General features: G+C 33.0%; 1 protein-coding gene across 3 annotated transcripts in view; it reads left to right on the forward strand.

The window, feature by feature from the left end:
- The window catches only part of spir (spire type actin nucleation factor), a 196,809-nt gene that overhangs the window by 32,693 nt on the left and 137,392 nt on the right, over positions 1–26,724 (forward strand). For all 3 annotated transcript variants that reach the window (XM_088266201.1, XM_088266202.1, XM_088266203.1), the window contains exon 2: positions 7,618–7,658. In XM_088266201.1, coding sequence (XP_088122327.1) covers positions 7,618–7,658 — 41 coding nt within the window. The remainder of the gene's footprint in view (positions 1–7,617; positions 7,659–26,724) is intronic.

Here is a 26,724-nt window from a genome sequence, read left to right on the forward strand (position 1 = left end):
ACTCCTTTCAAGAACGTCATAAATCAAAAAACTTGATTTTTCAGGAGAACGTTTTTAAAGTTTAAAAATATAACACAATGTATTAAAAATAAATATCAAGCCACTTATAGAACTTTTTACTGTGCAACTTATCTTTTTAGGTAAAACATGAAGGTTTTTTGTCCATTTGAAAAATATTTAATAAATTTAAAAAAATAATTAAACAATACCTTTTCTTCAAAATGCAAAAACAACATTTTCTGCCCTGTAGCAGGTAAATATTATGTTAAAAATATGCCACTTTTTCTTTGATATAGTACATTTTCTGGGCATTCCGAAAACATGCACAACTGAAAATTGACGATTTTTGATTTATGACGTTCTTGAAAGGAGTGAGCGATATGTTTTATATCTTTTTTGCTTCACATGGATTATCCTCTTTCTGGCTCCATCCAAATTATCGTCTTTGTAGACTCTTGGGGTCATCTCTCCTCGTCCTCGGGTTGTAGGTCTTTCTATCATAGACAACGTCATCTAGGCCATGTCTTCGAATCATGTTATCTATTTGTAGCATCCATGAATTTTTTGATCTCCTCTAGACGTTATTAAGTGTACAATATTTTCAGGCTCTCTACATTCTATGTGCCCGTACTATCTCAGTTGCATTTCCTCTACTTTACTATTGATGTCTCTTACACCCAGGCTTCCACAAATACTTGAACTTTTGCTTCATATGTATTGTGGAATTAAAATGGGTGCTTTCTATTCTATTTTTTTTCACTAACCCAGACTGAGCCACAGCTACGTCGAGTACAGCTAGTTATATTTAAATGTTTGACTTATTAATTAATTAATATGTGAAAGGAAAAAATTGTTCAAGTAATAATAAATAAAATCTTGTTCAACTCTGTGAATTATTTGCTGTGTGAAAACCCCTCAGAAATTTCTTTGTGGTAATATTGTGAAATGTCACTGATAAAATTTCAATTTTATACACTCCCAAACTGGTTTTATCAGCTATAAAAAGATATCGTTTAATTCGGACTGAAAATATCGATGTTACAATAAATCATCTCGGTATTAATAAACCGCATGCAGTATAGCAGAAAACGGCATCCCGAACATGCTTTCTCCAATTCCAGAGATGGCCCTTTATAAAGTACAAGTACATACATATTACCTGCATTAAAATATCGATGTTACAATAAATCATCTCGGTATTAATAAACCGCATGCAGTATAGCAGAAAACGGCATCCCGAACATGCTTTCTCCAATTCCAGAGATGGCCCTTTATAAAGTACAAGTACATACATATTACCTGCATTCAAAATTATACGGCATGATAATGTATAAAATATCGATGTTACAATAAATCATCTCGGTATTAATAAACCGCATGCAGTATAGCAGAAAACGGCATCCCGAACATGCTTTCTCCAATTCCAGAGATGGCCCTTTATAAAGTACAAGTACATACATATTACCTGCATTCAAAATTATACGGCATGATAATGTATAAAATATCGATGTTACAATAAATCATCTCGGTATTAATAAACCGCATGCAGTATAGCAGAAAACGGCATCCCGAACATGCTTTCTCCAATTCCAGAGATGGCCCTTTATAAAGTACAAGTACATACATATTACCTGCATTAAAATATCGATGTTACAATAAATCATCTCGGTATTAATAAACCGCATGCAGTATAGCAGAAAACGGCATCCCGAACATGCTTTCTCCAATTCCAGAGATGGCCCTTTATAAAGTACAAGTACATACATATTACCTGCATTCAAAATTATACGGCATGATAATGTATAAAATATCGATGTTACAATAAATCATCTCGGTATTAATAAACCGCATGCAGTATAGCAGAAAACGGCATCCCGAACATGCTTTCTCCAATTCCAGAGATGGCCCTTTATAAAGTACAAGTACATACATATTACCTGCATTAAAATATCGATGTTACAATAAATCATCTCGGTATTAATAAACCGCATGCAGTATAGCAGAAAACGGCATCCCGAACATGCTTTCTCCAATTCCAGAGATGGCCCTTTATAAAGTACAAGTACATACATATTACCTGCATTCAAAATTATACGGCATGATAATGTATAAAATATCGATGTTACAATAAATCATCTCGGTATTAATAAACCGCATGCAGTATAGCAGAAAACGGCATCCCGAACATGCTTTCTCCAATTCCAGAGATGGCCCTTTATAAAGTACAAGTACATACATATTACCTGCATTAAAATATCGATGTTACAATAAATCATCTCGGTATTAATAAACCGCATGCAGTATAGCAGAAAACGGCATCCCGAACATGCTTTCTCCAATTCCAGAGATGGCCCTTTATAAAGTACAAGTACATACATATTACCTGCATTAAAATATCGATGTTACAATAAATCATCTCGGTATTAATAAACCGCATGCAGTATAGCAGAAAACGGCATCCCGAACATGCTTTCTCCAATTCCAGAGATGGCCCTTTATAAAGTACAAGTACATACATATTACCTGCATTAAAATATCGATGTTACAATAAATCATCTCGGTATTAATAAACCGCATGCAGTATAGCAGAAAACGGCATCCCGAACATGCTTTCTCCAATTCCAGAGATGGCCCTTTATAAAGTACAAGTACATACATATTACCTGCATTCAAAATTATACGGCATGATAATGTATAAATTGAACGGAAGTATTTTTTTACTGTGCGTTTTAATTTTAATATCAGGTTCAGGCCGAGTTGTCCTTACGGTTATTTTAAGCTTCAGTAAGAGAATATTTACGTTGAATTTATTTAAATATTTTTATTTATACAGTAAAAGAAACGGAGAAATTTCGAGATGAATATTGATGCCTGGGCTTGTATTTTTTTTAAATTTTATTCATTTATGATTAAAAAAAAACCAACTTACTTTTACGCCGCTTCACTGTAAAGGTAGGCAGAGAGAATGTCAAATTATTCTGTCTTTGCAAACAATCTTCGCCTTTTTCACATTCATGCATATTCTCATACAAATCCGACTATTATTCAGACTCCTTACCATACCACGCCCAAGTATTTGAAATACTTGATTATGCCAAGTTTTTTTTATAAGTGGTCTAAAATATGCTCGTTATGATGTAATATGCATAGGTTCACCTGCCGTAACTAATGTAAAGTCAGAGTTCTTTAACACGTTAAATACTTACCACCATGAAGATGGTTGCGCCCGCCATGGAATCTCTGATTTTGCCTTATTATTCACTAATCGACAGCGAAAAGCCAAGGTCCTTTTTTTCCTCGCTAGCTGAGTCACCCAGGCCTATTGTAACGTTTTTTCTTATTCCGCCGTCGAAATAAGACCGTTGGCCGAGCTTCCGATGGCCATTCGGGGAATTAATCTGTGAACGAAGCGCGTCGCTAAATGGACTTTTGCTCGTTTTGGTTACGCCGACTGGTCAGCGCCGATTACAACCGTAGAAGTGTGATGTAATGAATGAATGGACGTGAATTGTTTCACGACACTCCGCGGTCGACGTGTTCTGCATCGTCTATCACGTTTTGAGATTCTCGTCTCGCGTATGTCGCCTGTTTGTGGGAATCTCTGTCGCCAATTTATTAAATGTCGATTACTGGAAGTATGGGCTGCGGTGACGGGCATTTCTATTTTTACCAATATGGTGTATACCAGTGGTTCCCAAAGTGGTCCTCATGGACCCCCAGAAGTCATCGGGATCATTCAGGGGGTCCGTGGAAAATTTGATTTATGGGTCACTGAACAACGTCAAGGGGTCCGCGCAAGTTTTAATATAAAATTTAAAAATTGTCATACAATTTTTTTAATATCGGAGTTGTAATAAATAACAATGGATAAATTGTTAGCTGATTTTAAAATGCATTTCGTGATTGGTAAAAAACCCATCTTCCTCACTCTTCACATTATTTTTAATCCGGAGTAAGATGCCGAACGGGAAAATAGGCATTTCGAAATATTTTTTAAGGACTTCTTTCTAATTCAGGCACAAGAGAACATTTATTAAAACAATAGTTGACGAGCGATGTATATCGACTTTGTTGGTAGCAGGTACAGTACCTACAGTCAGTAGGTTTTCACCCAGGGTATGTTTTGACTATGAAAAGGGGTCCGTGGCTCATAAGAGTTTGGGTACCGCCGGTGTATACGAACATATACTATGGAATTACAAATGTGTTTGCCATTGTTGTAACTTATTAGTATACCTAATAAATAACAATCATGCCTTTGCACTGTGACATCTACCGAGAACAAGGCAAGGCAAGGCTTATGATGTCTCCGACACCGACATTAGCGAGTTATAAGATAAAAATATTTGCATTTTAAATAGGTATGTAAGTGAAAGCTTCTAAGATATCAAATCGATAGATTTAAATGTTTTGATGTAAGCCTATGTAGAAAACTCGTTAGTATTCTATCGTTTTTTTGTATCTTTGTGCATAAGTAAAAATGGTTAAACATGCCTTTGGTGGTAGTTCAATATAGGTGGGTTGGCAAGTTGACAATGTTTGAGATTTCCGCCTTTGATAAAGAGTTTTGTATTTCATGATGCGATGAATGATTTCAATCTTACAACATTTTGAGTGTGTCCAAATACTTGTTCGCAAAATCTGGATAATCTCCAATTACAGGAGTTATTTTCATATTATTTTTTGACATCTCATCAAAGATGAAGAAGAATATGGAAGTCTGGGCATTTACGGGGCTGACGACCGTCATCGGCTGGTTTAAGTGATCACTTTACACACGTGTAACATTCACCAATTCTACCCATTATTGACAACCACACTACTCAAATTCTTGGAAGTTCTAAATATATGAACCAATTTAGAAACCTTGTTCTTGAATCACTAGAACTTCACTAGAGACATCTATTGGTGAGACGTAAAGAAGCTTTTTATTAAGCAGAATCTCTTATATTAGTATGTTAAAAAATAAATAAAAATAAATAAATAAATGATTTCAACCTTAACGCTAGAAATCTATTTCGAAATGTCAGTATATTTTGTATTGAAAGCGTGTATGCATGTATATAGTTTTTGTGATGTTTTTTTTGGTATTTTGTTGAGGATAATGAATGACACCTGAGTTGATCATTGTGCTCCTTGATCTTGAAATATAACGATGTCATTATTATGCTGGTTTTTTTAATTACAAAAACAATAGAAATTATAACGTATCATGAAACATGATTAGATATAATGTGGGTCTCATGTGTGTGTTTGTATGTATGTTTTGGAAAGATTAAGATTGCAAATTTTTATCACGAAAAATTACGGCCTTGTTATCATTTGATAAGATTATAATATTTAAAGATATTTTGTATCAAGTGCAATTTATTACCGTTGGCGTTGATTATTATATTTACATCTTACATTAATTTTAAAATAAATTAACCTTAGAAATGGTATTTAACTTCGTCGAAAGACTAAGAATTGTCACAAAAATATGGAAGTGCCCCATGAAATTCGCTTGTTAATTAAAGAAAATTAAATTTGATAACATTATAAAAGATCCTTAAGAATGTTCAAGGATTATCTATTGCCCCGTAGTATTATTAATATTTTCATACGTATTTCTTTTGCCTTACACGTTCAACTTTTTGCCTTACGAATTATATGTTTATTAAATTTAACCCAAAAAAATAGTGATTAGGTGAAATTGATTCACTGTCTTATTCTTCTTCCTAGCTCCATCCCAAATTATCACCTTTTGTAGACTGCTGGAGTCAGCTCTCCTCATCCTCGGGTTTTAGGTCGTTCTATCTTGGCTAACGTCACGTAGAGCATGCCTACATTTGATGCACTATTTTTTTGCCATTTTATATACCTAACTTTTTAAATGTATCATTCGAAAGTAAAGAGATTTTGGTAACAGAAACACATGAAAATACTACGTTGCGATGTTTCTCATATTACATTGTGCTGTATTATTTTTTTTTCTCTAACATTTATTCAAAATTACCCTGGACTTGTACCTGAAGCGGAAAGCTAATCACCTTTCATTCATGTGTTAACGATTCATATAACACTGCATTTATATGATGTAGTGCCCTATGCACCATCCGTTCGGATGCGGGTTTGAAGTAGAAGTATTAATCATACACTAAAATAAATACCACATGGCTATAATTTACATCTGAAACAATGCACAAATTAACTGTGCATGTGGATATGTGAAGATAATTTCACGATGCAATTTCGCATATCTCGCAAGAATACGGTTTGACAATGAACTTCAAAGCGAAGACCTTGTCACACTTGTTTACTTAATATCACGAATAAAAGATTATATGATTCAATGAATGGGCTTTCAATCGGCCGAGACCGAGGCGCATTCACGGCTCATTGGCCGGGTTGACATAGTTATGGCGGACTTTTTCTCTGGGAACGAACGCTGTATCTTTATGCGCATAATCTTTCTAACGAGTAACGAGGTCGGTGGTTGTGTGGTAAAGATTAATGCCATCCTCCCATACGGCGGGTCTATTGTTCGATATTTGCACACTCCGATTTCATCGTTTACCATCGTAATAATAAATTGTTTTACACTGTCTTGTATAACGCACTGTACCCTGTACTCTTTCCCCACTTTACTGTGTAACAAGCATTGTAACTCCAATCAATCATTGCGGCTGCCGCTGTTTCAAATGTTCATGAACGGTTATCGTGCTTGTGATAATATAAAATGGGTTTGTAGGTTCTGTAAAGCAGATACCTATTGATTTTTTTAATGATCATCGTAATAATATACCTACTGAATTATGCATCCACTTTCCATTCAAACATAATAAATCATGTACATTGATATATCGCCATTGTACATTTACCGTATTTTACCATTAAACATTTGTTTAAAAAATTATATTTAATATTTCTTGAATGTTTTTCGCCAATACTTTGTGGCACATTTTATCAACTTTATAAAATTAAACAACTTTGTTTTAACCACTTTTTTATTATTAGTACACTTTAACAAAATTTTATTTGTTTCAACAAGAACCTTGTCATCATCAGGTTTTATGAAATTACATTCCCTAACATAAAAACTTTGGTGATTCCATTAGTTATTATTTGGGGTATATATATACATATATATATGGTTAATATATATATATATATATATATATATATATATATATATATATATATATATATATATATATATATATATATATATATATATATATATATATATATATATCGTAGTCATACAGGAGAAAGTGACCAGCGGAATATTTTTACAAAAACGTGATTATTGACTATTTGATATCTTATTAGCTTAAAATTACCCTAAAAGAATCCCACAGGATTTTAAACTTGGAATGACTAACTGCATTGATGTTTATTTTCTTGCCAAGCAAAAGTGACTTAAATGGCCCGCCTGAACATTTTACGTTTTGTTAGTTGGTCACTTTCTCCTGTACGACTACGATATATATATATATATATATATATATATATATATATATATATATATATATATATATATATATATATATATATATAAATACATATATATTTAATGTTTGACAAAATCTATTACGTGTGTGCAAATTTTATAATTTACGTATTTGCCTTTTTCAGATGACGATGAAACCGACCCGGCACCTATATCTGAACGCAAGGTGAGCAATTTTATTTATTTATTTATTTTAGTTATGGATAAGAATAATTGATTTACAGTTGAATTATTCCCGGGTTTGGCGGTTAAGCCGTTGACCTCACATCGATAAATTGTAATAGTACTAAATTGGTATTCCTCAAATGTATAGGAAGTATTCAATACACATATTTGTATCTCGGTGGTCTCGACTAAATGCTGCCTGCAGAGTGAGCTTTGTAACCCGAACCAATTGGTAATTTCGAAGCCATTTTACGCGGCGTTTTGACGAATTTTCATAGATCGCTCTTCGTTTTTTCGGTAACAATTTTCGAAATCTCGTCGAACTTCGAAAAGAAAACCGAAAAAAGTATTGCCTTTTCCGATTGCGTAACGTAAATAGTTGTTACGAATGCCATCTTATTATCATTTTCAATTCAATTCAATCCTTCAATTTAAATTTAAATCGTATACATTAACAAAAATAAGCAATAATACTATTGCTAAAGGTGTAGAAGAATCCCGCTTCGGAAAACTCCTTCAGACACATGGAACATATCAATATCCAATGAGATATTGTTCAACATAGCGGTAGCTCTTCCTACTGGCATAACCATCGGCAGGTTGGTCCTGTGTATAGGAATGTGAAACAATCTATGTCGTCGCTGTCTTAGGTAACTATCGCGAACATACAGACCAATATTCCGGATAATTTCAGGATTATCGATCATACCGCGCAACAATCGATGTTAAAGTCGCGGGTTTGATTGGTTTGACATAAAAAAAGGTGTATTAGAAAAAAAAGTAATAACCGCTGAGTACTTTTACCTCAAGGTACATGAACATATGAGGAAGTTACATATCTTAGTGCGAGAACTGGTATGCAACCTCGAATGCCCTACCCATTGCTGCTATTCTTCTTTCCCTGCCAGGGTCTTTTTCTTATATTTCCGTTCTCATATAGTAGTTAATCGCCCTTCACGTACGTCATCAGAAACATTTCACTCCTAGATCTTATGAAAGCGATCACCACTTCGATCTGACGCGGTTCCTTATGGACCATTGAGTGCAAATTTAGGTCAGAAAATAATACGAGCAGTGCATTTGTATTTGCACTTTGTCTGGGTCAATGTTTGTGAAAACACCTGTGATTTATTATTTCAGATTAGTTACAGTAGATGCTACGAATGATAATTGGTATTTTGAGTACCTACTTAGGATATACCATATGTGTATGTGTACGTGTATATCATTTTTTATATTTTTTTAATGCTTACATTTTATCTTCAAATAAATGTAAAATTATTATTAGTATAATTATTTTATTTTATATCGTCCAATAAATATACCATTACTATATCGCCATGATAATGTTATTATTTTACTATATATAAATAAACTGGTCTGCTCTTACCGTAGTATTTTTACGTAACGTGAATTATAATAAATGTGCGTATAGCATGTGTAAAGAGTATAGGTACATCGTACAGTACGAGCGTATGTTTTACATACATGAAAGGTCAATGTCATAAAATTTGCCAGTGAGTGAAATGAAAGCGCCTTGGGGCATTGCACCATGAACGCCGTATTTACGTCTAACTTTTATTATTATTAATGTAATTTTATAATATTTCATCCATGAACATATTACAATATACCGTATATTTTATTAAATTAAATTATCTGAATTGTTCGCTGAATAAAATCGTACTTGGCTCAGTCAAGATTTAAAAACAAATGTATGTTATTTCCATAATAGTTCTCTAAATTAAGGAGCAATAACACCGTGGTATAGAATTTATAGTGCCTGTATGATATTTGAAATAATTACCTACAGCATCAACACACTGCACTGCAGAGCAGCGTTAAAGTTGAAAAAAGGTAAGGCGACAATCCTTCACCTCAGATTTTAGTTCATGCAGCATTTTAAATTAAACAAAAATCTAACTTTATATATTTATTTTCCTGCGGGCACTGAAAATGACTAAATGTATTCAAATATATTGTATTCTAGCTGTATAACTTTTTCGGCATAAAATGTCTTAAAACGTCTAAATATTGATACCCGTCTACACTGGAGAGTTATCGCTATAGATAGATATAATTCGTGATAGTTTCCTATTGTAAAAAATGTAATTAATTGATTTTTTTATTTTTTTTTTATTTTTTTTTTATAAATCACAATTTTTAACATATATTAAAAATAAAAATAAAAAGTTATTTTGCAGAGACCCACCAAGCCACCTTGTGTGTCTTGTCGGTGGAGTTCTTTTTGCATACATTTTTTTATTGTTTTTTAACCATTTTAACCTAATATATACACACAAAAAAGGAGAAAAATTAACAATATAATCTTTTTTACAATGTTCATAAAATTAACTCTTGATCATTTACCCATTCCTTTATTTTGCCTTTGTTCCATCTTTTATTTTGACCTCTAACATCCGTCGGCAACAAATTAAAAATGTTCGGAACGATATATTGCAGTGTTCGACTTCCATATTTATTGTTGATTCTTGGGACTATCAGACCTTCGTTTTGTGTAAATCGTGTATCATGGTTCGGCAGTCACTTTGTGCTAATATAATATCTCTCCATTTTTTTAAATTTAAATTTCACTTGGTAATTACCACTGTTTTTAAAAATCTATTGTGACACTTGTTCCGATGTATTCCGCATGCGACAGATTTCAAGAAAAAGTGGAATTTATCAAATGAAATTTAAAATTTAAAATGTAAAAAAAGAAGGATAGGCAAACTGTTGTTCTGTATAGATGAAGAAATTTTATTAGTAAGCACTACTCGTATTTAATTTTGGATTGAAAACTTTTTTTTGCCCGAGTTAATTAATTCCATCAATTTTTTTTTGTGCTGAAGAAAATAAAAAAGATAATGCTAAAAATATCACATGAAATAACCATTTATAAAAATTCCGTGGTATTAGGATTAAAATGCTTAAGAATGATCACAGCATAGTATTTTTGTAGATATTTCTTTTACTATAATTCATTACTTCCAAATTATATTTTAATACTATTAGATCTAAAAAATTAACTAAAATTTTTAATACTGTGGATCGAATTTTATCGACGTACTTAATTTAATAAATCTTTTTTTTTATTGTTTAAAAGTTCTCCATTCTGTTAAGTATCATCATAATCGGATTACTAAAAAAAGTAACAGTTACCTATCAGTCACACCTCTATTTCGTGATTAGATAATGCATAAATAAATCATATTATTTTTATCACAGCAAAGAATGATATTTAAAATTTTGTTTTTAAACGAAAGTCGATTTATTTAATATAGAGCACATATAATTGATTATTCTTGAATTTATTTCTTGATACTGGGTTAATAAATCTGCAACCGTTCACATTGATAACACTAAATTATCCTCCATGAGAAAAATGAAAAGAATCACAGTAAAAGTTTTCACCAATCTTATTATTTATAACGAATGTCTCATTCAATCTTGTTTGTAACTACATATAATTTAATGTTCCACATTAATTTAACCTAAATATTAAAATACATTCATTTTATTCTATTTGTCAATGAAATAAAATTAATGTACATAATTTGATTCTTGCATTACACTGGTCACTGCGGCCGCCATCAAAATGACATTCATGCTTCGGCAGTTTCGATAATTATTAATTTTAATATTTACACAAATACCCAACTGTCCTTGAATTGATGTCACTTAAATATAATATAATGAAGAAATTATCCAAGATTTTAACAACAGAAAACAACAACAAATAGTACATCTTTCCTATCTTAAAATACCGTTTTGTAAATATGTATAGTATTTAATATAATATTAATTATGTTACAAACATGCAAGGAGATCATCAAGTCTGTTTGTATTGTATATTTTTATTTGTTCCACCACGTTCACTCATCATGGTATTACTGTCTCGCAAATACGTAAACATCACATATAATTTAAACTTGTTTTTTTCATAAAATAATTCGTACGGAATGCACAATTAAGTAATACAATTTATTGTTTGTTTTAATATCAAACATACTATTAAAATAAGAAAATGAATCACTTGTGTAATACCACTTTTGAGTTTGATAATGTAGACACGGCTAGTTTTGAGAACATTTGTAGTCCTGTCTACACTCTGAAAGCTCCCGGCACATTCTCAGATCCGGCATAGTAACTCTTGGTTTCCATTCGGAGCCATCCATTAAAAAACTTTTCTTTTCTTTTCTTTTATCTTATATCGGTATTTAATCAATCATGCAAAAATTTTCGCAATCAAAGAATCAAATGATAACTAATGCTTTCAAAGTTCCTATCACTGTCAGCGGGGCATGTTAGTTTATATTAACTTGTGTGTAGAATGCACTACCATGCTTGAATACCCCTAATACGACAGTCTACATTAATAAAATACTCATTCGAGCGTAACATGCACATACATGAAAATAAAGCATAATTTTCATTTAATTTTAATTTTGTGCATCTGTGTAAAGAAAAGAAAACGCTCTCATTCGTTATTTGACAGAAAATGGTTAGTTGATTCTGATGTCGATTACACGTGCTTTGTCGATCAGGTGTATAACGACGTGTGGGTAATGATAATACTATTTATCCGCCGTGACATGCCTACAAAGGGTCACCACTGTTCAGGTGAATACTGCTCCAAATAGCTCGGCAATGCTTTCGTTGCCTGACTTCTGCAAATAATATCATCCAAGATGGTAACCGAGCGCCGTACTCAATGCACCGGTATAATAATATTACGTACCGACGTTCGCTGAAAACGTTTTTCGCATCAGTTGGCACGTAATAGCGAGTAATTGTACTGTTTTGTGGTTGTACATTTTTGTTTAATATGAGCCGACAGTTACAACTCCAAACCTAGCTTTGAAGATTTTTTACTGCTTTAGTATGCGTAGTAAAATTTACTATATAATACTATTGATACCATTTAATAGTAACATTTTTTCTTTCAATTACTCAAATTCCTAGTTCATAAACTAATTCAACTTTATTTTTAATAAGGGATCAATTTAATTTTATGCGTCATTCTTTCCGAATTATTAACATACGAGTATACTCCAAAACGCCTGAATTAAAAAAAAAACTTGTTTTGGTGATATTAATTAAATATTTTGAAAAGGTCTAAATCTCTGTAAGTACACAAATACTATTTACGTTTTGGATAGAATATCACATACAATGAAACGTGTATCTGAACAAGAATTTTGCTACATATCGCCTTTAGCTCACTCTTGAATGGACGCTTGAATATTGATATGTCAGTGTAAAAGTGTATACACACAGTTGTATATTGTAAAGCCATCTGACAATAGGTATTAAGCCTTGTAATGGCTTGGACTTACATAATCCCTTCCTATAATTAATATTCATATTCATATTAAAAATATTGTTATAGTATTTTTGGTCCATCGTGCTTTGGTTGTCCGAATTGCTACAAAATTCGGTAAACACTGTTTCATACTATCCAGTTTTGAAGTTACGTTTTAATATCATGCATATGGAGACTACATTACATTTGTTACACCTCGGATATTGATTTGGAAATACAATTAAGGCTGCATGTTTTATTATTGAAAATGTAGAACAATTAAGTGAAAGCTCCAACAGTAATTAGCCTGGGATGGTTTATAGCTAAATCTGAAAGTCGACCTTCTGGGTTGCTTCCCGTCCGTGATCGGTCGGGACAGGTTTCCCTTTAAATATTCATATAACGATTCAATAAATGTTATCAAAATGACTGTGAAAGGAACGTTGAATGCAACAAACAACCCATAAATCAGGTAAACGATTGCCCCCGGTGATCATTTTTCCGTTCCCGATCACCGTGTCCATTTGGGCTACACGCTTCACGTAACTATCCGTAACGATGTAGTTTTATCAATATTACAATGCCATAATATTATGTGTATGTTCTATTTAAATTTATGTTAATCATTTTAATCTGCTTATTTAGGTAACGTTTTAATCATTGTTATTTCCCTTTTTAAAAAAACAATTAAATTTCTTCCTTGCTTCATCCCAACTTTTTGTTTTTGTAGACTGTTAGAGTCAGTTCTCCTCGTCCTTAGGTTGTAGGTCCTTCTATCATATACAATGTCACCTAGGTCATGCTTTCGAATCATGTTATCTTTCTGCAGCATCCAAGAATTTTTGATCTTCCTCTAGATGTCTTTCGAGGGAAATCCATGGCGATCGCCTGGTTTACGATACGTTCAAGTTTTTTACGTCCTATGTGCCCGTACCATGTCAATTGCCTTTCCTTTACCTTATTATTGATATCAGTTACACCCCGGCTTCTACGAATGCGTGAACTCTTTATTTTATCTCTAAGGGACACTCCACCGCGGATTTAAGCATTCAGATTTCAGCAGTTTCTAGTTGCCTAGAGTAGGTGCTATACATCGTCCAGCATTCGGAGTCATAGAGGAGTGCTGGTCTGGCAATTGTTTAGTAGACTTTCCCTTCAGCTTGGCTCCCATCACGGATAGGAACTTCATCCACTCCACACTAATTCTATGCAATACATCTGCTGCACAACCTCCATCTTTATGTATTAGTGATCCTAGATAATTAAAGGAGTCACAGTTCGATATTGTTTCACATTTTACTGTATTGGGAGGATAGCAGTATTTGTATTCTCAAATGATAGATACATAAACTTGGTCTTGTTTCTGCTCAGTCTTAATCCATTGTCCAAAAAAAAACACTTAAACTCAAGCATCGAATTAAGTTTTTCTTCGGAGAGTATTGTGTGGGTACGATTACCATTATTATTATTGTCTACAAACCAATCAGTCTAAGGCCAGGCCATTTATCATCCCCGAATATTTTGATTTATGCCTTCCGAACCTCGTTCATGTACCTGTATTGCTCTCACGATCACGATTTAGGACTTTCGTTTTTTTTTCATGTAGAAGCGAAAGAATCCTGGATATTATGAATGGCCTATGGAGCCCTTTTACGTACACCCGTCTGGCGGTATGGTTACCATATTTTGAGTGCGTTAATATTATTTATTACCTTCATGTTCTCGTCTTACAATTAATTACTGTATACCGACTTTCGGAAATGAACGAAAACTCTCTTGAAATTAAGTAATTATATTGATTTTAGATAAAGCCGCGAGGTGTTGGTATTTGGACAATTATTATTGTTTATCTCGCATCGAGTACCGGTATGGAATACGTTTGTGTTACTTTCCATGATTCGCCTTGTTGAAGTACACAGCGCATTGTAATTATTTACCATCCGTTAATCTCTCGAATAAAGTACGCGCCGCAATCAATTTAATAAAACCGTTCGCGAGTTAGCATGTCTGTTTATCTTGTTAATTTCCCACGGTTTACTCTTATTATTATTACATTCTTCTTTTGAATATTTTGTGAATTTTATATGCAAAGCCTACTTACGCTCACGCTTTTCTGTATCTGAACTAGTTTCATCGGAAACGCTCTTTATTTTTTTTATAAGTGTACCTTTTTACAAAGAAGTAATGGTGCACTGAATTCAGTTATAGCAAATACAACCTTTCCTGAAGTCATAGTTCCAACCCTAATGTATGGAGGTGAAGTGTGGAGTTTGCAAGAGTTTGATGAACTAGACTGAATGCAGTCGAAATACGTTCTCTCAGACGAAAGTGCATCAACACGTTGTATGATAGATATTCGAATGGTTATATAAGGAAAGAATGCACGGCCTGAGACAAGATTTATCCATAAAATTAAGCTTGAGCGAGTGAATAGATTGAGCGAAGAAGGAATAGTAAAACAAATTTTAAAGGCGAATGTGGTTGGTAAGAGAAGCAAAAGAAGACCGAGGAAAACTTGAAAGTGGTTAGGTCAGGAGTCGGAATAATCGACGTGTATGTATGAGGAGATGCATGCACGTGGAAGAGGTGAAGATTGTTTTAAAGACAGATTGGTGTGGCGTTCTATTCTCTCTGCCTACACCTGCGGAGAAGCGACGTGAGGGTTACGTTAGATAGTTATAGTAATAATAAATTTTATAAAAGCTTTCCTCATCCCAACATAGATGGCTGTGAACTTGCACATACTGTGTTACGAGTTTGATCAATATAAGTAAATAGATTTTTTTTTAATTGAGTAGTGTGGTTGTCAATGATGGGTAGAGTTGGTGTATGTTACACGTGTGTAAAGTGATCACTTGACCAAGCCTATGACAGTTGTGAGCCCTATAAATGCCCAGATTTCATATTCTTCTTCATCTATGTTGAGATATCAAAAAATATAATGACAAGAAATGAAAATATCTACCAGGGTGGTAGGAACGCTATGGGACCGGAACAAGTCACGTATCGGATTGTGTCTGTAATTTGGAAGGCCGGGTACGACTCGCACGGATTGCTTCTCGTCCTTCCCCTCACCTGTCCTCCTCCCCCGCCCGCCTCAACCCTTCGACGGACCCCGAGGGTCCTATTATCTATTAGATGCGTCTCGTACTCACGTAAAATCGATGATGCGTAAACACGGTCACTTGGACTCCTTACAAAGGCAGGCGCAATGAAGGATGTCGAAAGGAGTAAAACTAGAAATCCCCCTTGTTTTATTTCAATTCTACATAAACGTGTATTTTGCCTCTTTCCTCTTCTCTCTGCGGGTGTCTTCGTCCTCTATCCCCGAGTACCGCGGTCAGATAGGGCATCATTATGGGAGATAGTGGCCGGCACGTTTTGTTAATTCGTTCTCTATTATTTCTGTTCCTGGTTTATCCTTTTTACCGTCGCTGCATCCGACCCGAGGTCTAAATTCCGGGTCATGTTTTTTTGTACTTGTTGCATCGCGTTCTTTGAAAGATTTGTTATGGATCTATCCATGGCAAGCTGTATTCCCATGTTAGTTGTCCGGCGATCCCTTTCCACTTCTTTGTCGGAACATTCCGAAGGGTTGGTGAAGCATGAAACCGATGTATCCCCCTAAATCTTACCAAAAACTTAATTTGTTCTATAAAAAATATGTTTATGGAGTACCTTATATTATAACTCTGTTCAATGACGAATTATTGTTAAGTTGAGATTATATAAATTATATTTTATCTTTTACGAATATACCAGTATGCAAAGCATTTTTTTATTATATAAAATATGGTACACCATCTTGGTAAAAAATCATATATTCCATCGCAAGATTGAGTTGCATCCATTTAATGAAATAATACCCCTTGAAAGGTACATATACGATCCTATCGGATATGATTCTTCTGGTGGTCTATTCTTAATAAAAGACAGCACTAAAACTTCATAGTTTAAACAGCACATTTTTTTTATTCAGTTATAAATTTAATTCGATTTTCAATAACATAAATTCCCTGAGAAAAAAGTATCGACAAACGGTTTCAAAATGCCAACGTCGTTAGATATAAATGTCCAGAAATAGTGAAAATGTTATCTGCACTACGTAACTGACGCTTTATCCTTCGCTTGGAATAGGCCACCTTATCCGTAAGTATGTTTTGTATAATACATGGTATTATTTACATGGTTACTACTTTGTAACCCAACGAAGATAAACCACGAAGATAAATATTAATTATAGACTGCACAATCAAAGATGAACACGCGGTGTCGTTTTTACAGTTAGCGTTTAATTATTCGAGCTAAGATGTCGAGAAACTACAGGCGAGGGAGCATGGAGGAGAGACAGTCGCGTGTGACCTCGGGATGAGGTGACAGTGACCCCGGACTTCCGGTAATTAGGGCGCCCTCTCGCCTGTGACGGCAAACGGAAGTGGGGTGCCCGAGCGCTACCCATTCTTCACGGATGGCAACCCCTGGAATTGTGATTGGGGATGACGCCAATCCGGTCGATTTCATCGTTTACAGTCTTCAGTCACTCATCACCGGTGAAATGATTGATGTGAGTTGAACATATTTGTGGAGGTCCTCACCAAAACGTTACATTTCCATAATAAATATTTTAAGTAATCAGGATTTCTAGCTTGTAAAATTACCTACCTAAAAACGGGTACAAATTTTACGTACTTTTTCCATTCTTATTGTGTTTTAAAACACAAATTAATAGTTTTTAGTCTAGCATTCCTAACACTAGAGCGATTGTGTCGTTGGCAAGGTTATTATGAGCTATGCATATGATTAAAAATAATTTTCTCACACTATATTTCCTTTTGAATGTAATAAGCCGTTTCAGTTGGCTACTTCCGATGTTTTTATGCTGCTCGGCACATCACATACCTTTTCGTTGCTCTTCAAAGAATGCTACATTTGTAAGTCAAATCGAATTAATTATAAGGCATCAACACAAGGTATTGTGTTCGGACATCTGTGTAAACATGGGACATGGTGAACTTATTAGATATAATATCAATCGACAAAAGGATTATTCCTTTGTTAAGCTGGTTTCTTTACATAACCTTATTTACATATTAAATGTAGCTTTTTTGTAAGTGTTACTTATGAGATGTTTGAAGATCCGTTTGCTAATCAACATTAAGCTGAGTTAATCAGACTCATTCATACTGGCGTAAAATCTTTAAAAATAATATGTAAATTTTCGTTTGTTCAAAATTTTCAATTTCCTTAAGTAACTCACCGATTGCTTTGATATTTTCACACAACTTTGCATTCGAAAACGCGTATTTTTTTATATATGTGACAGGTAGAAACATGTTTTTAAACATTTTAAGACTGATGGCAGCGCCATCTGTTGAACGTAACATCAACACACGCAATACTTAAAATTGCTCATGGCGGACGGCGTGCTTCTTGGCGGCTGCTGTCACTTTGTGTTTTGAATGTTTTTCATTGCATTGTTGTTTCACGGATTTTCCATTTTTATATTCCTTTACAAGCAATGTGAAATAAAACATATTAGAGAAATTTAATTTTTTTTAAGAAATTTCATTTCCATTACACCAAACTGAGCCTCAGAAACCTGTATAGCTATAACCCGGGTACAGCTAGAACTGTAATAAATATAATGTACAATGTACCAACATCCTACGTCGACTGTTATAGGGTTCGCGTAGATATTCGGTTTATAATCTCATTTATCCATGATCAAAAAAATTATATACGATATCACCACAAATAAAATGTATTTTTACAACACGATCGTAATTTATGTAACATTGTTTGCTGCTGTAAAACTGGACTTTTGCCGTGTTATTAATGTGGCGGTCTGTCGGGCTGATTGGTTCTCCACATATTATGTCCGTCGTACAATTTGTATGATTGCTAAATTATAAAATAGCGGTTCACTTTTAATTCGGACGTGCCTAAGACGTATTTCTACTGTGTTTGAAATAAAGTTAAGGTGAAAATAAAACATTGAATCAAAAATATGTAGGTACATATAATTTAGTTGAAAAATATCAAATATCTCCTTAAGTATGATATTTTTTTTTAAACGTTAAACCTTACGAAAATCTAAGTGTTAAACGTAAAATTATGCTAAAATAAATAAACTGAAATTTTTAAATTAACACAATAAAAAATTAAGTTTAATTTCACAAAATAAATGCATAAAATCTATATCAAAATAAAAGTTCAAAATCTTAAATCGCCTTAAGGTTACTCACCGATAGCTTTGAATTTTTTTAACGACGTTACATTCAAATAAGCGCGTGTTTTTAATGTAAAATCATGTTTTTTTTTTAATATTTAATTTCGACTGCAAAGGCAGCGCCATTTGTTAAACATAACAGCAACGCTTGCACAAAACTTAACATTGTTCATAGTGGACAGCGTGTTTCTTGCGTAATCGCTTATATATTGTACCCACAAGCATTGTGAAATTCAACATTATTCAACAGAAAATTCATTATTTTACATTTGATTAGACTGGGCCACAGCAACGCATGGCTGGATGCAACTAGTAATAATAATAAATAACAAAATCTTCCGCTTTGTATGCAACTGTAATAATTGAATAATTATTATGGTTACAATAGATATTAGGAATCTTATCATATGTTGTCGATCTTTCGAATTCCACCAATTGAAAGATTCGTGTGAATCAATTTTTACAATCACTGTGTTGAAATGAGGATGCACTGATCCGCGTCCATGAAATGAATAATCATGCACTGTTTGGTGATATGCAGTGTGTAATGCAAGTTGTCAGTCTCCTGGATGGATGGTCACGATGATTCAATGTGGGTGAGGTCGACGCACACTCACAATTGTAGAGTTAATATAATATTTTTAAACTAACATATCGTAGTCGTACAGGAGAAAGTGACCAACTAACAAAACGTAAAATGCTCAGGAGGGCCATTTAAGTCACTTTTGCTTGGCAAGACAATAAACATCAATGCAGTTAGTCATTTTTAACAAGTCAATATATTATGCTTCCAAGTTTAAAATCCTTCGGGATATTTTTTAAGGCAATATTAAACCAGTAAGATATCAAATAGTCAATGATCACGTTTTTGTAAAAAATGCACTTGGTCACTTTCTCCTGTATGACTACGATATTTTCCAAAGGGTCCATGTACCTCCAGTTATAAAATACATATGTGGATAAAATTTGTACATAAAATAGAATGAGCTTGATATAAGTATAAACTGTGCCCTTTTTGACTATATTTTATGTATATAATATAGATTTTACTGTACGTGCGTGTAAAATCCAATGGAGGTCCCTCTTGATTATTTAAATACTTAAAAACTTGTATAATACCACTTATTGAGTTTTATTTCATTACACATAACCAGTTTGTAAAACTACAGCTGTTTTCATCAACAGGTGATTGCTAAAACTAACAAGCAAAAACAACACATGTTGCTAAAAACAGCTGTAGTTTTCGAAAACAGAAATAAAACTCAACAAGTTGTTCTCATATTATACAAATGTTTGATTTTTAAAATAATCAACATGTCATTCCACAAAGTTAATTAATTTGAGATTCTCTTAGTCAGTGTCGTACGTTCCATATAGGCGTTATAGGCATTATAAGGAGTGCCTACCCTACTTTTAAATATTATTCTAAAAATATTAAATCTGTGATATTGTAGGAAATGTGCGTTTATCATAAAAAAGACAGTGACAAAACACACATATGTAGTTACTTATTTATTTTTTTACAAAAATGTTAATAAAATTAGTATATAACCACTCACCGATGAGTGGTTATATACTAATTTTATTAACATTTTTGAGTGAGTGGTTATATACTATATATTTTTGAGTGAGTGGTTATATATTATATACTATATATTTCGGTGAGTGGTTATATACTAATTTTATTAACATTTTTGTAAAAAAATAAATAAGTAAAAATGACTAACCACAAAGTAAATGCTTTAAATATTAATAATATTGAGAATATTATACACATATGTAGATTTGCAAGACATATTTTATGAACGCAATCGTCTGTGACAAGTTTTTTTTTTTTTAAATACAATTAATATTCTCTTTTTTTTCGGCCTGTCTTGATTAAAAACTCCGCGCACGCGACTGACATAGGTAATGAATTTCAGGTTTTACTGATGAATGCAGTCGCTATCTCTCGAATCGTCTATTAAAATGTAAGCAATTCGGAGCAGGACGCACTGTATTCATATTTTAATCATTAAAATTACATAATTTATTCCGTGTTTTATTTGTAATTTGTGTAATACAAAAGTGTAAATTTGTTTTAATTGAAATTCACATTAAGATTAATATTACTGTATAATAATTATTTACACTTTATCAGTATTTATTATATAAACTGCACATTCAGTAGAAATATGATCGTAATCATGAACAAGTACGTATGTGGTTACTTCTTTGTATCATACAATGTAATGTAAAACAAATGTTCAATTAAATTGATTTGGTTAAGATAAAACTCGACAAAGTTGCAAATGTTTTTATTTAAACCTGAAAGCTCCAATAAAATCAGGTTCCTACTGTTATTTAGGTGCCACCAGAGGCGGATTATGCAAGCAGGCGCGCGCTTCGGGTCTCATAAATCCAGGGAACCTCAAAATAAAATAAATATTTATATCTCAACAAACATGACGAAGGACAAGGATATCTGGGTATTTATACAACTTGTCATAGGCTGGTTTTGCTGATTACTTTGTACACGTGTAACATTCACTATTCTAACCACTATTGACAACCACACTACTCAAATTTATCTAAGTTATATTTATGCTGAATTGACACTTTCTTTCACATACTACTTCTCGGCATCATCTAATATTTGATATTTTTTAAATAAGCAGAGATCTTTAAAAAATAATGTGTCTATAACTTTTTTAGTTATTAAAAAAAAAACAAAAAAACTCATTTGGTAATAATATAACATTAAGCTATGTCTCCTTTGCCTTATGCTCCTCGATTTTTTAAAGTCAAAGAATTCCTTAACGTTTTTAAATGAGTGTACATTAATTAAATGTGCTGGTTAGCATTCGCGTTATAGGTTCTCCACGATTTTCAAATTTACTAAAAACGATCTATTCTCAGTTCAATTTGACTCGACTTTACACCCGGGGCCTCTCAAGTGCTAAGTCCGCCACTGGGTACCACTAAGTATAGTGATTTTATCTTACTGTCACCATACTAGCATTACCGAGGAGGCGCTACGTAAAGTTTATTGTTTGTTTTCTTCGAGCACTTAATGTATATAACATGCTACAAATATCGAATTTCCCTTTACTTTTACATGAATTTTAATATTGTCGTGTTTAAACCTGAATTTCTGTAAACATTGTATTCCAGGTAAAATGTGTTTGCAGATAAATTGGTAATCAAAAGTACTGTAAAAGTCTTCTTTTAACCGTATTTAAAATGCATACAAATGTAAGTATATAGCAATAATTTTCTACTGTATAATATGAAATATATTGTATCTACGACTGTCAATAATTTGTGTTATTCTGTAGTAATTTAGACTATCGTAGAACGGGGCTACTTGAACTTTGATGTGTTACTTGAGCCCAGTACAAAAAATATTTAAATCTCTATTTGGTCTACAATAATGAACGTATCGTGACAACATGTCAGGGTAAGAATGAATCATGTCAATACGTTCATAATTGTAGACCAAATACAACTCTATTTTTTTTGTACTGGGCTCAAGTAACACATCAAAGTTCAAGTAGCCCCGTTCTACGGTATAGTTTTTCTCACTTTTTTGCTTTACGCCGAGAATAAATCCTTTGCTTACCCTTACTGAAACTATAAAATTATTATATCCAGTATGGCGGGAAATAACCCATAAGGTTACGATTAAAAAACCCTTACTGTTTTTTCCTATACTTAAATCAATATGATGTGATTATTAACACTGGTATTACATGCAACCACAATACAATTTCGTGCTGTAACAAATAGTTGTACGAATGAATCGAAAATGAATATCGAATTGAGTTCGTCGATCTTCCGAATTATACGTTTTGAAGACCATCGTAATTGTATTTACATAACTTGTTCTGCTCCCATAATATCACGTTAGATGTTGTACTTTCAGATCTTGAAAATTGCGCTCGTGCAGATAAGAGATGTTATAGATTTACCAAATGAGTGTCACATAGGGACTCTGTGATAACTTTATATTTTGGGTCGTTAATTATTTTTTCATAAAATCAAAAAAAAAACTTGAAATAAAATAAAATATATATTTTTTCTTGCGTTTCTCATGTATGTGAATATATATAATCCAGGATTTGGACCTTACATACAAATGAAAGAGTTTCTGCTCAATAAAAACCTTTTTTCATCTCACCATAGATGTCACTAGTGAATAAGTTCCAAGAATTTGAGTAGTGTGGTTGTCAATCATGGGTAGAATTGGTGAATGTGACACGCATGTAAAGAGGTCACTTAAATCAGCCAATAACGGTCGTAACCCCCGTAATTGCCCATATTCTTCTGCGTTGAGATGTCAAAAAATTATAGAAAAACTTAAACATATCCTCATAATATGATAACATTATGCACTATGAATTTAGTAAAAAAAAACTCCTTAGTAGGTTTCTTCAAACTCACGTTTTATGTTTTAAACTTCTGCTAAAGGCAACGTGAATTTTAAGCTTTAAGGAAAATAATCCTACTTCATCGTACAATCCTACAAAGTATGTTTGATATTCATGTAAAAATCTTTACATGAATATCAAACTCATAAAGTGGATAGCGGCTTTCATGCAACTTTCAGCTGATAGGAAATTGCTCGCTTGCTTCCGCTCAGTATCCGCATTGCAGGCACTTCTTTTGTGCATTTCCAACATTTGAAATTGAAGGTAAACCACGTTACAATTTGCGCGCCTACCCTGCGTCATGTAGACGAAAAAAACGTGTGGTATTTCTCTAATATCTATAATCATGCATGGCAAATCAAATTTATTTGGTGATAATATAATGAAATAATTCAATTTATAATTTATTCATATTGTGTAGGTACAAAACGTTTTTCTAGAGTTACAGTACTGTAGTATGCGATGCTGTGGCTTAGTCTGATCAAATGGAAAAGAAATAACAAAGAAAGCGGATATTTCTTATCAATATATTATATTTCATGCTTGTGAGCAATTAAAAATATATGAAACAACAATGCGATCGAAAATTTTGAAAATGCGTAATATCAGCAGCTGTCAAGTAGCACGCTGTCCATCACGAGCAATGTTAAGTGTTGCGAAGGTTGCCGTAACGCTCAACAGATGTCGCTGCCATTGCGGTCAAAAAGTCGTTTAGAATATGTTTTTACATGCAACATAAAACCGCGCGTGTTCGAAAGAAACATGTCAAAACTTTATAGAAAACGGTGTATAACTTGGAGAGGTGACGAGAGATTTAAGATTTTGAACAAACAAACATTTATTAGATTTTATATACATCGTATTTATTTGAAAATCTAGCTTGCAACACATCAACTGTATTCGGGATTTAAAATAAAGGAGTGTAGAGTAGATACAGAGGGGAGAAAAACTGTCCATTTATAGATATAAGTAGACACAGTGCTTGAATATTATTATGTTTAATTTTATTTATTTTTCAATTGTCTCTTTGCCGTGCTAACATTGGATTTTGTATTAGAAAATTTCTATTAGAAAATATAATATGCACATACTCGTGGGCACATCGATTGACGATCGACAATAACAGAAGGCGTGATCTGCGATATCATTTATTCACCCGAGCCTCCTTAACAACGCAGACAATAAAATAACTATAATTTCGCATTCGAGTAACATTGGCGTAACTGTTATTGTTTGAACTAAATTATAGGGTCCGAGTACAACATAAACAATATCACCATTCTTTATGTTGAGGGTCCGATGAAGGTACTAATATTGTTTTTCTATGACCACAGCACACTATTGCTCGCCTAGGAAGGAGTATTTTTTAAATATATTAAAAATATATATATTTGCTGCCTTAGAAAACTCTTCATGCTTTGTTGTACATTTTGTGTTGTTTTTAGGGATCAACCCTTATTCATTTTATTATTATTTATTATAAACTACACACATCCACAATAATTTAAAGACAAATCTTAATTGATATGAAATATTGAATTCATTGTGTCTATTATACTGTCGTATCTTTTGTATTCTTTTAAGGAATCAACCTTATTCATTTTATTATTATTTATTATGAACTACATACACCCACAATAATTTTAAATACATATATGGCCAACTAAATATGCTTTAAATCCTTGTACATAAGTGCCATGTACAAGGATTAAAATCATATTTAGTTTATGTGTCTTAAAAATTATAGTGGATGTGTTTAGTTCATAATAAATAATAATAAAATGAATACGGTTGATCCCTTAAAAGAATACAAAAGATACGATAGTATAATAGACAAAATGGATTCAAATCTTATATCAATTACGATTTGTCATATTTCTCATTTATTTGTCATATTCGTCTTGTCATATTTTCTAAATAAGACACCACTAAATCCGACAGATCTTTATGTCCTATCGTCTCACAAATTGTTGTCAAGGATGGAGTATTACTTTACGCAAATTTACTTCTCAAAACTCTTCAGTGGACAAACCCGGGTTTGTGAACAAAAATTTTGACATTAGTATTCAAAATATTGTGAATTGAAAAAAATTATTCAAATCAGATTACTTGAACATAAATAGCTCGGATCATCTACGACTCATCATTGGATCTTGCGTAACCATTATCTTAATTTACCATTACCATTATCATATCATTACATAGCATTACCTTTATCTAAATGCTAATGTTAGTCTTTTACGCATATTATTGTATTTTTTCAACTATTGCAATGCAATAATAAACTCTAGTAAGACCATTTGCCAAAATTGCCGTATGTTTTGTAATATATTTTTTTTTACATCAATCAGTAACTGCACGATTTTTCGTCAGCTGGATTGGAAATAATTTAAATTGCTGTACCACGCAGCGGTCGATGATCTTTTAGACCACAAGGTACAGTATTCCAGACCTTAAAAGAGAACTTCAATTTAAATTATTTGTTTTTTATTGTCCATCCTTCGATCATGCAGTACCTACACTTAAATTGGTACTAGGACTATTAGAATCTGTTATAGTATACAATTCTCATCAAAGACCCACCGAAGACAATAAAGAACTAACTAACTTACTATCAAGCCGCGTCTCCTTTGGTGTAGGCAGTGGGAATGGATGGTTCGATTCTCCTCACATGCCCATACCATTGTCTCCTTCGTTGCCTTCCCCACCGAACGACATTTTCGATCTCGCAAATTTCCCTTATCTAATGTTTCCCAAAACGTTTAATATTTTAAAATATAAATGTGAGTACGATTTAATTAAATATATTTAATGTTTAATCGTGTTACGTCAGTAGAATTATTTTCAAGTAAAAGGAAGCTTTATTGTTTGAAGTGTGAAGATAATTTTGTGTACTTAGTCGTGTTGTCTCTTCACTTTATCTCTTCGTATGTTTCATCTCGGTCTCCATATTATTCATGTAGACATTATAATGTACGTTGACCTGACAGTTGCGAAACTAGAATACCTTCACAGATGTAAGATTAATTTGTTATTACAGATAAGAGACTTCAACGCAGTAACAGTGCGCTAATGCGTATTTAACAGCGTGTTATTTCCCACTTCATTCAATTAAATACTAGTG

This window comes from Brachycentrus maculatus, unplaced genomic scaffold (assembly GCF_059751285.1).
Source record: "Brachycentrus maculatus isolate JH-2025_06_01 unplaced genomic scaffold, ASM5975128v1 h1tg000263l, whole genome shotgun sequence".
In the NCBI taxonomy this organism is placed as follows: domain Eukaryota; kingdom Metazoa; phylum Arthropoda; class Insecta; order Trichoptera; family Brachycentridae; genus Brachycentrus; species Brachycentrus maculatus.